A 12,434-nucleotide genomic window follows, 5' to 3' on the forward strand; every position below is an offset into this window, starting at 1 on the left:
GACACCTCATCCACAGTCACACCGAGAATTTGCCTGAAATCTCACTCCCATTCCCTCTCCTTTAGACTGTCCCCCTAAAGGCACTTCAGGGGCTTTGCAGCACCCCATCCATGTCCCTAAACCAGAGCCTTGCCCAGGAAAGCCTGACTGCTATTCCAAGGACACTGACCAAGCAGTGACAACTCTGCACTACCAAGCTCTGACACTGTTACTCCCTGGCAGCACCAGATCATCATGGTCTCTCCAAACCTGCAACTTGCTGCAGCCTGAGCCTGGAAAGCTGATCCTCAGGCACAGGCTATGGGTTTTTACCAAACAGACCAGCCACCTCAGTGCTGTCTCTTGGACCATGAGGCCTCCAGGGAGGTACACACATCATGACATGCTGTCTTTCAGCTCTGGTGACAGAAGCCTAAGAGTGGGTTAAGACCCACAGCTGTTTCTGTCCTGAGAATAGGAAAAAAAAGCTACAGCAGCATCCAGCAACCACTAACAGCACTGAACAAAGACACAGAAACCTTCAGCAATGCCTAAAGGCATATTCAAAACTTCAGGCTGCTCTGGAATGATCCAAGACCTTCCAATTCCCAGGCACATCAGTTCTACCAGCCCTCCCCAAGGCTTGTCTTGCTTCCCCAGGGCCAGGAGATGAGGAGCACAGACTATAGAAGAGGTTGGACAGCATCTGCTCTCTGAGCCTGGCACCTGGGCAGCCTTCCAAGAGAAGGACAAGCCAAGGACACACTGCAGCCTCCTCAGAGCACGGCTGGGGTGACCACCAATCCCAGCAGAACCATCACTTACCTATGGGATACTTGTGCTTGTCAGTGTCAATGCCAGCATAGACCACCCCTCCGAACAGGTCGTACATGACGGCTGCCAGGGCCTCTGCGTTCAGCATCCCGTGCAGGGCCCCCACAAACACAGTCTTGCTGGGGTCCAGCCGCTGCGAGGGGCTGCGCACGAAGTTGCTGTCGGCCAGCACCCACGGGATCACCTGCACCTGCAACCAGGAGCACCCCAAACCTCAGAATTCACCAGGAGCTGCAAGAATCATTTTTATCTATTGCTGCTCAGGGTCCACGTCTCCAAACAGCCCACAAGTGGACAAAACCCAGCCAAACTGGAACCCAAGCCAGCAGTTCCCTGGGGGTAGCAGCCAGAGGACAATCCACATCCTTCTACCTGTGTTTATGGCCCAGTCAGGTACCTCTTAGCACAGGAGCCTGATGTTGGAGAGGACCACTGGAATCACCACCCACTACCAGCTCCATCAGGAGCTCCCATCTGCACTGCAGCTGATTGAGGGCTCAGGAGAGAAGCTTCTGGCAGAACTAAACCACTGAGCATAGAATCACTGCCAATTGCAAGACACCAGGAGAGCTGTCTAGAGCACAATTAGTTTGTGCCTGTCTAGATTAAGAGCTACAACTCCATCCTGTAACTCCCTGAACTCAGGCAGTTGTCCATGATCTCAGGTCTCCCTTTCCCATAAGCCCAAGCAGAGCCTCTGGTAGCCCCAAAGTGCAGGTCAGCCAGCCAAGGCCATGCTGGGAAGCAGCCTGGGATCCAAAATATCTGCCTGCTGAGCAGGAAATAGCAACTCCTCTGCAAGCAGAGGAGGCCTGACAAAGCACCTGAGGGATCCCAGCCTGCCTCTGCAAGCACATGTGTGATGGAAGCAGCACAGAGCAGTCATATCCCTGTTTGCAGCCTCTGTCTGAGCTAACTGAAGCCTGAAGGCAGGGCCTGCCACCAATCCAGGAGCTCCAGGCTGGTTTGACATAAGCTGTTATGAGGGACACAAACACTGAACTGACACATACATACTACAGGCACAGAGCAGCCAAAGCCAGCCAGGAGCCAGCATGCCTTTGGCTGCTGTTCCAGCCCTGCTTTCCTTTCCTCCAGGCATCTCCCTCCACATCCTCTGCTGCCCTGTCAGGCTGCCCTCAGAGCTCTGCTCACCTCTTTGCAGCGCATCCTGCGGCTGGACATCTTGAAGTAGTACTCACTGAGCCCGTCGGGGCTCAGCAGGTCCTGGGAGCACGCCTGGAGCAGCGCACGCACCGACTTCTCCGACTCAAACACCAGGTAGACGTAGCCTTCAGAAGGGAAGGGAAAGAAGCAGTTGTTAGAGATGTGGTGGAGGAGAAACAGACCATCCCAGTTTGCAGACATCCTCAAAATCACTCTTGGGTGCCACCTGAAGTATCTGTGTGGTAGCTCTTGCTGTTCCCAGCAGACTCTCATATGTGTAAGCCAAGCTGGGAAGAGCCCAAATCCAAGCACAGCATGAGGGGCAGGATGCCCAGGTCCACTTTCCATCATCCACAAAACACACCTGCACATGTCAGGTGGGCACCACCAGCCTGGCCACAACAAGGTCTGCAGAAAAACAGACCCTGCTTCAAACTTAGGATGGCCTGGCTCAAATGCACTCCAGGGTTTTAAAGTCCCTTTCCATGGATGCCAGTGCTCTCTCCCTCACATTGCTCCAGTGACTGAGCAAGGCCATCAGGCACTACAGTGCTCCCAACTAGCCACTTCCTACCCTATAACTAATTCCTGTTCACACAATATGTCAGCCCAGCTGCACATGCTGGCATGTGGGATCAGCAGCTGTTCCAGAGCCACAGCCCGACATGGGGCTCCAGAAACACCTCCAAAGAGGGTTCCTCCAGGCCACAGTTCTGCCCAACCCTGCTACAGATGGGTGAGGATGCTGGGTTTGGGGTGCCAGTGCTCCGCAGCCCAGGTGCAGACTCAAGTGAGGGCAGGACATTACCCCAAGTGCTCTGTACCATCCAGTCACCAGCATGCAGCTGTACCATCCCAGCATCCGTGCTGTAACATAGCATGGGAAAAAAGTAACCCTACCGTGTTCGCTATTACCTTTAGGCATATTACCTTTGGGAGGACAGCGTGGGTGTTTGCCATCCTTACCGGGCCACTCCACACTCAGGGAGCCAAAAACACGGAAAGTGTTGATCAGCCCAGCTACAGACAGAAACAGAGAGGTCAGTGTTCCCCCCAAAAAGCTCCATCCTGCACCCTCCCGATGTCAACACTCAAGGCCTTGGTGTGGGGCCTCACTTTCCAGGGGCTGCTCACCTTCTGTAATGTCCCATGGGACTCCTCCCAGGAACACTTTGCAGGAGTAGACGGGGTTCTTGTAGTTTCGGGGAGGCAGCTGCCCGCTCCAGGTGCAGGTTGCTTCATTCACAGCTTGGAGAAGACACGAGTAATACTCAGTATAGGATCATTTCCTTCCCACTCTCCCACAGGTATCCCCATAATCCCCAACTACAGGCTGAGCAGAGCTGCAGAGACACAGGCAGCTGCCCAGATCCACCTGTTCTCTCAGCAGGTAGAGCCAGAGTCAGGCCTGGGCTTGGAGCAAACTCCATGTGTCTGCACAGAGGCCACCCGCCCTTCCCCAAGTGTGGGACCACCCCCAGAACCCCCACTCCCAACTCACCTGCTGCCTGCCGATGAAGCCGGGCTTCTCTCTCAATACTGAAGGGGTCTTCTGGAGAGTCCATAAGATCCCAGGAAGGCCACGCAGATGCTCCAGGCCATCTTTTTGATGCACTGGCCGGGGGGGAAGTTACTGCAGCCAGGGCAGCTTGATCTTGATCCAGCTGGGATCCCACTCCCATCTTCAAGGGGTCTCTTGACACCCCACTGAGAGGCAAGAAGGGCAGAGGAGGAGATATGCGAAGGCTTGACTGCAAGAGAAAGCCCACGTTGAAATCCACCTCTGAGTAAGAGCACATAATGCTAGAGGTGAGGCATCACACTGGGGCCTTGACCTTGCCCACGGCAGGAGAGGAGGTTCTCAGGAATCTCCTGAGACCCTCAGAGGCCTGGCAGAGGCAAGCAAGCAGTGATCCCAACACATGCCAGCACCCTGGGAAAGCCCTGAGCCATTCACCACTGAGCCCATGCCACCGATCAGCAGCAGGGATCATTAAGCAGGAGCACTTCACAGACCACCAAGCCCACAGCTACCCCTGGCTGTATGGCCTCAAGCACAGTGTCACCCCTGGGGAGCACCAGCCACCCCAGAAGGAGCACCAGGCTCTGTGCTGTGCTTGCCATGGGCAGGGCTTGCTGTAAATGCCCACGGGCTCTGCAGGCACCAGCTGGATCTCATCCTCACAGCCCAGCTCCAGGGCTGCCTGACCAGGGAATGGGCATCATGGACCACAGCCCCTCCCAGGGCAGGAGGAGGGAAAGCTTGGATTAACAGAACAGCAGGGAGGCAAGACGCTGCACAGCTCAGTGCCAGCTGCACTGCGGATCTGTCCCTGTGCTGCCACAGCAGCTGCCCACGCCAGGGCTGTGCTGGGAGTCCTGCCCTTCATAAACAAGGCCACACAGAGCCCTGTGCCCTGCACCACTTGCCACCATCACTGCCTGGGTCACTTAGCACATCCTGACTCTCCAAGGTAGATCAAAGCAGAATCAACCCCACATCCAGTCAGCTCTGTCCTTCACACCTACCCCAACACAGAGGTCAAGGCCACAGCAACACCACAGCAGAGCCTGAAGCCTGGCCTTATCCTCCTGTGCCAAGGTCAGCCCATGCAGCAGCATTTCAGAGCTGTCCTGCTGACACTCAGAGCTGCCATTCACACCCACCACAGACCCATCAGAGCACACTGGGGCAGCCAGACAGACCAGCTTGCTCCCTGCCTTTCAAATTTAGCTGTGCTTTAGGGAACACGAGCAGGCTAGACCCAGAAACCACCCTGAGATGGAGAAGTGCAGTTAGCAAATGGGCAAAGCAATGAAAGGCAAAGACAGTAGCTCCTGAGAAATCCAGGCTGGATCAGCCTCCTCTCTCTGCTGGGATCAGGGCACAGACACCACCCTGCCACACACCAGCTCAAGTACTCAAGATCTCTCTGGGAGCTACAGTAACCCAGCAGGGCTGCAAGCACAGACCCAAAAGACCAAAATATTAGCTTAGAAGGAAAAAAAAAAAGCCCACAAGGATACTGCTGGCTTGTCTGAAGGACTGCATGAACAGTTTTTCTCCCAAACCCTGGCTGTGCCAGTGTGTGCACAACAGCTCCTCCCAGCATTCCCTCCCATTCCTGAGCTGGCAAGGCTCTGGCTGGAAACTCCACTCAGCTATTCTGTGCTCCCCCAAAACACATCAAGATCCCAGGACCCAAACTTACGATCAAGTCTGAGAGATGGTCAGAACCAGAGCTGAACCCACTGGTGTCCGAGTCCGAGGGGCTGCTGGAGCGGGAATCCAGGAGGGAGCGGGAGTTCCTCAGCGGCGGCGTGGGAAACTTTTCTGGCAGGTCTGAACCAATGGGGTCTAAAGGCAGAAAACCCAGCGGGGGCTTCCCCAGGACGTTCCCAAGAGGGTTATTCAGCATGCTGAGAACTGCAACAGAGAGAGACAGAGTCTGTCAGGGCTGCAGCACAACACAGCACCTTCCTCCTGGCTCCTGTGGCCCAGGAGGCCACCAGGCTCCTAGAGCCCACAAATGTCTTGTCTGGGAGGTGGCACCTCTGGTGTTTGCCATCAGCTGGGCCATGGTGCTGCACAGAATCCAGAGCAGCCTCGTGTGGCTGGCAAACATAAAGGTGGGTTATGAGAGATTGGCCAGGAAAACACGCTGCATCTGGTAGAAGCTCAGGGATCCCACATCCCAGATTATGGACCTCAGAAGTGCCCTGGGACAGTGCCCTCTGCCCATTCCATGCATTCCCTGCCATCTGTCCTGGAGCAAGCTGGGGCACAGCTCCCCAGGGATGGGAGCATACACCAGAGGCAGGCATACCAGGCCCACCAGCAGGAACGTTCAGGCTCGGAGGTGGGACACGGCTCTCATCATCCCTGCCAGGAGCTGGCTGTGGGCAGCCAGGAAGGTGCCAGCCTGGGCTGCTGACAGAGAGGCTTTGCTGTCCCTGGTGTGTGTTCACAGCAAGTCTGTCTGATCAGGCCCCTGCCCCAGAGCCTGCAGACAAGGATGTGTCAGACTGCTTCCCTCACACTGCAGGTTTTCCTCCTACTGAGGAGAATCCAGAAAATGCCTCCCTAAAAAAAAGAGCTGCTTCTGAGCAGAGGACCAGGCCATCCAAAGGTCATGAAGTCACATCCTGGTCAGTGACTGGGGGCAGCTGCCATCCACAAGGAGAGGGAATGTAGGGCAGGGATCCCACAGGGGCACAACACCAGCCAGTCTATTCTAAAAGAGCAAGTCTCAGCAAGCTGAATACGTACCCAAACCAAGTGAAAAGAGCAAAGCATTCAAAAATGGTTTTAATTATTCACAGGCTGCAAAACAAGGCAGCTTGCCCTGAAGCTTTCTGTTTTCAGCAAAGCAAATTTGGGATCCACTCAAGATCCTCCAAGCCCCAGCTGATCTCAGCAAGCTGAACCACAAGGTTTTAACTCCGATTTTTCAGCAGCTCCTATGCAGATGAGGATCAACAACCCAAACCCCCAGCCAAACCAGGAGAGTGACAACACCATCACGCTGGAGTGCACTATGGTTAGACAGCAGGACAGCGTGGTGTCAGCGCCAGGGAGAGCTGCTGAGCACGACTGAGGCGAGATGCTGGGATGTACCAATGCCAAGCTGCACTATCCAATGGCACACCTGCCATGAAGCTGGCATCGCCAGCCCCATACTCAGGCAAAAAAACCTCACCACCCCAACAGTGACTTCACACAGGTACAGGTGGATCCTGTACTTAAGGCACCTCCCTCAATTCAAGGCAGAGCCCTCAGCAACAGCCACAACACCTTCCACATTTGCAGAGCCTTATCCCTGCGAGATTCCCCTATTTTGGCTACATCACAGGACTAGGAACTCACCTCTGACCACGCTGAGAAGGGGAACTCCTGCCCTTCTTTCTCCTAGACAGGCAGCACCTGTGTTCACACCCAGCCCTGCAGCCACAGGAAAATACTGGCCAGCCCAGCAATCCTTACCTGGGCAGACCCCAGGCAGCTGCAGCCCCAGGACCAAGGGAATGTGACAGCCAGGGAGGAGACGCTCCCTCCTAGTCACAGCCCTGAGCAGGGCACAGCATCTCCCAGCCCCGGCAAGCCGCACTCGCTGCTCTGCCGACTTCTCTGAAGCCACGTGATGCGTTTAAAAATACAGCCGGCGTATTGTTCTGGGGAGACAGCTGAATCTGTCCGACAGGCTCCAAAATCTGATTAGTCACTAAACAGCACAAGAGGCAAAGCAAAGCAGCTGATCCCACGGCCCAAGCCTTGCTGCCAACAAATGCTCCTGCACTGACGCCCTCCTCCTTTTCCCCAGGCAGTGAGGACCGTGGGTTTGGAACGCTGGCAGCCCTGTGCTGACCCTGGCTGCACAGCATTCCAGAGACCTGGAGCAGCTAATGCCAGGCAGACTGCTACCTGATAATGCTGCCCTGCCCTGTACCTCCTGGTTAGCAGAGATGTGGAACCAGAAATCCATTTAGGATGTTGCAGCAAGGGTTTGAGGCTCACTGGGAGCTCCCAGTGGCATTACAGGGTCCAGCTGCTCTGCCCCATTTATGTCACCCTCACCTCTGCCACCACAGACACATTTCTCCCATGATTTCTCAGCTCTCACAGTAGCTACAAAACCAGTAAGGCCAGTATAAGCACACTGAAGTGGCAGGATTACTGGCCTTTAAAAGGATCTACTGTCTGGGTATTCACGACCACACAATATCCTGCCAGCTTCAACTGTCCCAATCCTAACCTCAGGTCCTGGAAGTGCTGACATCCTGCTGTTAACATGGATGGATTCCATCCCGTCCAGCGGCTTTGACAGCTCTGCACTGGCAACACTTGGTTACACACTCTGCAGGACAAACTGAGCTCGTGGGAGACCCCACATCACCCCAGTAGGCCTGACTCAGCTTCACCTGGTACCCACAGCTGCTCACAGGGACACTGGGAGGAAAAGCCATGAGCCAAACTCAGCATTTCCTCTTTCATCCTTGCTCAGTGACCAGGCTGTGTGCCCTGATGCCAGGCTGATGCAGGTAGCCTAGGAAACACCTGCATGAGACACAAATCTCATTCCTCAGCCCCATCCTAAAGGCATCCTGCTCTAACTCCCTTCCCCAAACCACGAAACCCCTCCTGAGGAACGGGGCACAAGAGCCCACATGGGCTGCCCACCTAAAAAAAAGCCTTCAAGGCATTAGGGCCACACTTCTTCCTGGGGAGTTGGCCTTGTCTCCCCTTCCAAGCAGACAGCTCATTTAAGGGAAAAATCATTCCCAACACACATGCAAGATGCATCAGCATTCCTGGAGACAAGAGCATCTCTGAAAGTGAAAAAGCAAATATCATGGAACTACTCAGGGTAAGAAAGGAACATGAGTGCAAAGAAGTATTTTTCGCACCTAGAGGGGAAATTTTAACTCAGGGTCAACGTGACTCCCATTCACCACTCACACATCAAGAGCTTCTGGAGCTTTTCCTGCCTCTGCTCAATGTAGCAAGGAAGGCACATGGCAACGCTCCTCTGCAGGGGACAGCAGAAAAGGAGCTTTTAATAGAATCTGGGCACTGACTTTTGACTCAGTGCTGCAGCTCTAATGCCTGATGCAGAGCCAGCATGCTCCATTTCAGCCCAGCCCAGCACTGGCAGCTTTGAGCTCTGTGGAACAGCCGTGACACCACACAGCACTGCCAGGTCCTGGCCACACAGGCCACTCCCTGGAGAAGGAGTATTTTTCAAACTACACCTCTTCCTCAGCTGAGCTGTCCCTAGTAACTGCTGTTTGGAGACACCATTATTCCTGCATCACTCCAGGGCCCCAAAGAAGCTCAGGGAAGCATGCTCAAGGCTCTCAGACCCATCATACCTGAGCCAGATACTTGAAAAAAACAAGCAGTTACACTGAGCCCACAGTAGTGGTTTCAACTTTTGAGCTCAACTCCACCTGTAAACCCCAAATTAGCCTTTAAATCCCATTACCAACCACTGAACTACCACACTGAATCTGAATTTACCCTGTCTCAAGCAGATTGTTCCACCAGCACAAGCTGCAATTCACTGCACACTTTAGGAAGGTGTCTCAATAGCAATATGTCCAATCCATGCGCTAAGAACAGCTTCTACTATTCCATTCACCAGTTAAGACATGCAATTTAAGATTTCCAGCACCTGCCCAGGGCCTTGGAGCACACAGTTCTTCCCTGAAGACTGTAATTTACAGCCATTTGATATGCAGACCTTCCTGGTAGCTTTGCCCATGCCCATTCTGTATGAGATGAATGTAAAGATGAGGCCCAATGATTGCTGGCAGCTCAGGGAAAGAAAGGTTCTGGGAAAATAACCACTATGCTGATAACAAATGACAGTTTATTGCTTTGGATAACACCTTAAGAGCAACAGGATCATTCAGGTGGGAAAAAACCTCCAAAACAGAGTTCAACCTTTGACCAATCACCACCTTGCCAGCTAGACCAGAGCATCAAGTGCCATAGCCAGACACTGCACATGGAGCATCCACCAAGTTTTAGACCTGACAGACAGAGCTGACCAGAAGCTCAGCCACTCCCACACTGCCCTTTGAACAAAATGCTTCAGCTCAGCTCTGTGGGACACCACCCAGCCAACAGCACGTGAGATCAGTGCTGACACTCTTTACTACATGGTACATCGGTATAGTCAAATTTTTCAGAAAGTGAGTCTTGCCCAGCAGCAAAAATCCCTCTTATCCAGCAGCTGCCCAGGTCCTTCCACTGAAGTTCTTTCTCCACACTCAGAACACCAGTGGGAGCTCCCCCACGGCTGAGAACAGCATTTACCACACAGCCACACCCCTCAGACACATGGAGAGTGGGCCAAGAACTCCTGTTGCAGGAGCAGTGTGCCAGGCCCAGTCCTTGAGCTGCCAGCTGTGTCTGGCACCCACTGACTCTGCAGGCAGCTTAACACCGCGCTGGCTGCAGCCCCAGGACCAGGGGAGCACACAAACTTCTGGAATTTATGCTCTGGAGAGGTGTTCCAGCCTTTAGAAACTCACTGCAGGGCTGGAAAAAGCTTACTTTGGAGAGTCCATGACTTACCTGAGCAAGGCCTTCAGAGGGTCACCTCTGCAGGCTGGCACTCCCAGCGAGGTTAGGCAGAGGGACACTGCCATCTCCAGAAGTTTACCTGCTCAGAGATTACTCAGCACAAGGAGGACAGCAAGCTGTTAAGACCTCTCCTTGCATCCACCAACTACCACACAGGCTGGAAGTCCACCCTTTTGCCTGAATCTCCCCACAGAGATCAACAGGAATGCTCTTTACCAGGAGAAATGACAGGTTTCAGTGACACCTGCCATGCCCAGAGGCTGCAGCACCATATACACATTTGGGGCAGGGTAGCAGAGGAGAGAAGCAGTGTGACTGAGGCCCTGGAGACTGAATACAGTGCACTTTCTTTTGTCATGCATCAAATAAGCTTGTAAAGTTTAAAAAAAAGGCTAATGTCCTAAACAATAGCCTGCTGCAATTCCAGAAAAACAGCTTGTCTGCAGTTTTTACCACCCAGCCAAGCTCTGCCCTGGTGGGGTGGGAGCAAGCTGAATGTTTTAGTCAGCCAAAAAGCAGCACCTCCTACAGACACTGAGAAACTCCGTGGCCAGAGAAACATTTGCATGTCTGAAAAGCAAATGGGCACCTCCAACCACCTCCTACAGCTGTAGTTCAGCAGTGACACGGCCAGACAAGCTGCCAGGGTGAGCTTACCCTCCTCAAACACAAGCAGCTCAAAGCTCATGGCAGGGAAGGGGTGACCAACATTCCAGTCCAATCCTAAATTTCAGCACTTCTGACCTGCAGCTGGTGGACCTGGAGCTGCCTGCAATGAGTTCACACAGCCACAGCACAGGAACATTGACTGAAACATGGTGAGCAGCAGCTGCAGGGGCAATGGGGGGCTAGAGCACACAGGACAGGGACAGGCTTTGCTTGGCACAGGGAAGGCAGACACTGGATTTTCCCCATTTACCAAACTCTTACAGGGGCACAAAAAAAACCCAAGGAAAAGCTGCAGCAAGAGCAGTGACAGAAAGAATTCTTCCTCTTAAGTGGAGCAGTCATGGGACAAGGCCCAGAGGTGGAGGGAACTGAGTCCTTAGAGCCCTGGAGCTCACCTGAGCAGCACACTGGATACATCCAGAGCATTTGCCCAGCTCAAACCCTCCAAATTCCATTATATTCCCATTACTCCACTGAAAAAAATAGTCAGTGCTGCTATTAGGAGCCATGCCAAGTCCAAAGCACACAGTCCTCTACAAGCTGTATCACCACAAAAGTCCCAATAATCTTGAGCTGACTACCAGCTCTAGAGAAAAGTAGCTCCCAGAACTGCAGATGTAATCAAACCAGCAGCAACCACCATCTAAGTAAGACCTACAGCACAGCCCATTTTTTTTTCTGAACTACAAAAGAGAAACCTCTGCCCTCACAGATTCTTCATTTGGGGCGAAGAAAAGCTGAAGGTATTCGGGCAGCTATTTCTGGTTTGCTAAGAAGGGGGCAGGGGAATAAAAAAAGGCAGCATGATCCCACAGCTGAACCACTGAATTAGAGTCAGGACACCTGAGGTCTATTCTTGGTTCTGGCACCAAGATGCTAAGTCACTTGCCCTGAAAAACAGAAACAGCAGCATAACTGGGAACAAGCAGAAGATTACTGCATTAACATCTGAGAGCACTGGTCTTCCACTGACACAGAGAGCAGGACTCGGCTGACAACCAGGCTCACAGCTTCCTGAGGCAGAGAATTTACTCCTGTGTGTTTCTAGGAAGGGAGAACAGCTGCCCAAGGTAAATATAAAAATCAGAAAAGACAGCTACAATGCAATTCAGGATTACAAGTGCCCAGGTAATTGCATTCACTAAGCAGACTGCCACAACCACAGTTGTCTTTAAAAAGATCAGAACACTGAAATACAGCAGGTTTTAACATGTATCAGTCCCAGAGAGATTTAAAAGCCAACATATTCAGGTCAAATTCTGCACAACAAGCTTCAGCTCCACAAGCCTCAAGAACAAACACTTCTATATTTAAGTATCAAACTCCTCTCAATTATCTGCCGCAACATCTAGGGTGCAAACTGTGCTGTGTGTGTTACCTGACGTGATAACAAGGGTGAGTGACTCATCCTCAGCTGCATCACAGTTTGTGGGTGTCAAGGCCAGGATACCACCTTAAGAAGGGGGACTCTCTGGAAGGGGGCAGGGTGTTGGCCAGACCCCTCTGCAGTGAAGGAAAAACTGAAAAGACGACAGACTTTAGTCCCAAACTCAATTTTCTCTGGCACACAAGCCTCACTGAGGCCTTCAAGCTGGCATAAAGCCACTGCTAGACTGGCACTCCCAAACCCCACTAGCGATGCCTGCAGGTTCCCAGTTACCTTCCAGAGCTCTGCACCCCTTAGCATCAAAAGCTT

General features: G+C 52.9%; 1 protein-coding gene across 3 annotated transcripts in view; it reads right to left on the reverse strand.

Annotated features, from left to right (window-relative positions):
* CPEB1 (cytoplasmic polyadenylation element binding protein 1) overlaps positions 1–12,434 on the reverse strand; it is a 38,347-nt gene that overhangs the window by 3,316 nt on the left and 22,597 nt on the right. For 2 of the 3 annotated variants that reach the window (XM_066328637.1, XM_066328640.1), the window contains 6 exons: positions 5,193–5,407; positions 3,482–3,731; positions 3,115–3,228; positions 2,896–3,000; positions 1,969–2,105; positions 805–1,003 (listed from right to left, as the gene is read on the reverse strand). In XM_066328637.1, the coding sequence (XP_066184734.1) occupies positions 805–1,003; positions 1,969–2,105; positions 2,896–3,000; positions 3,115–3,228; positions 3,482–3,731; positions 5,193–5,407 (1,020 nt within the window). The remainder of the gene's footprint in view (positions 1–804; positions 1,004–1,968; positions 2,106–2,895; positions 3,001–3,114; positions 3,229–3,481; positions 3,732–5,192; positions 5,408–12,434) is intronic. The other variant, XM_066328638.1, reaches the window with a different exon arrangement.

Source organism: Sylvia atricapilla, chromosome 13, assembly GCF_009819655.1.
Source record: "Sylvia atricapilla isolate bSylAtr1 chromosome 13, bSylAtr1.pri, whole genome shotgun sequence".
Taxonomy (NCBI): domain Eukaryota; kingdom Metazoa; phylum Chordata; class Aves; order Passeriformes; family Sylviidae; genus Sylvia; species Sylvia atricapilla.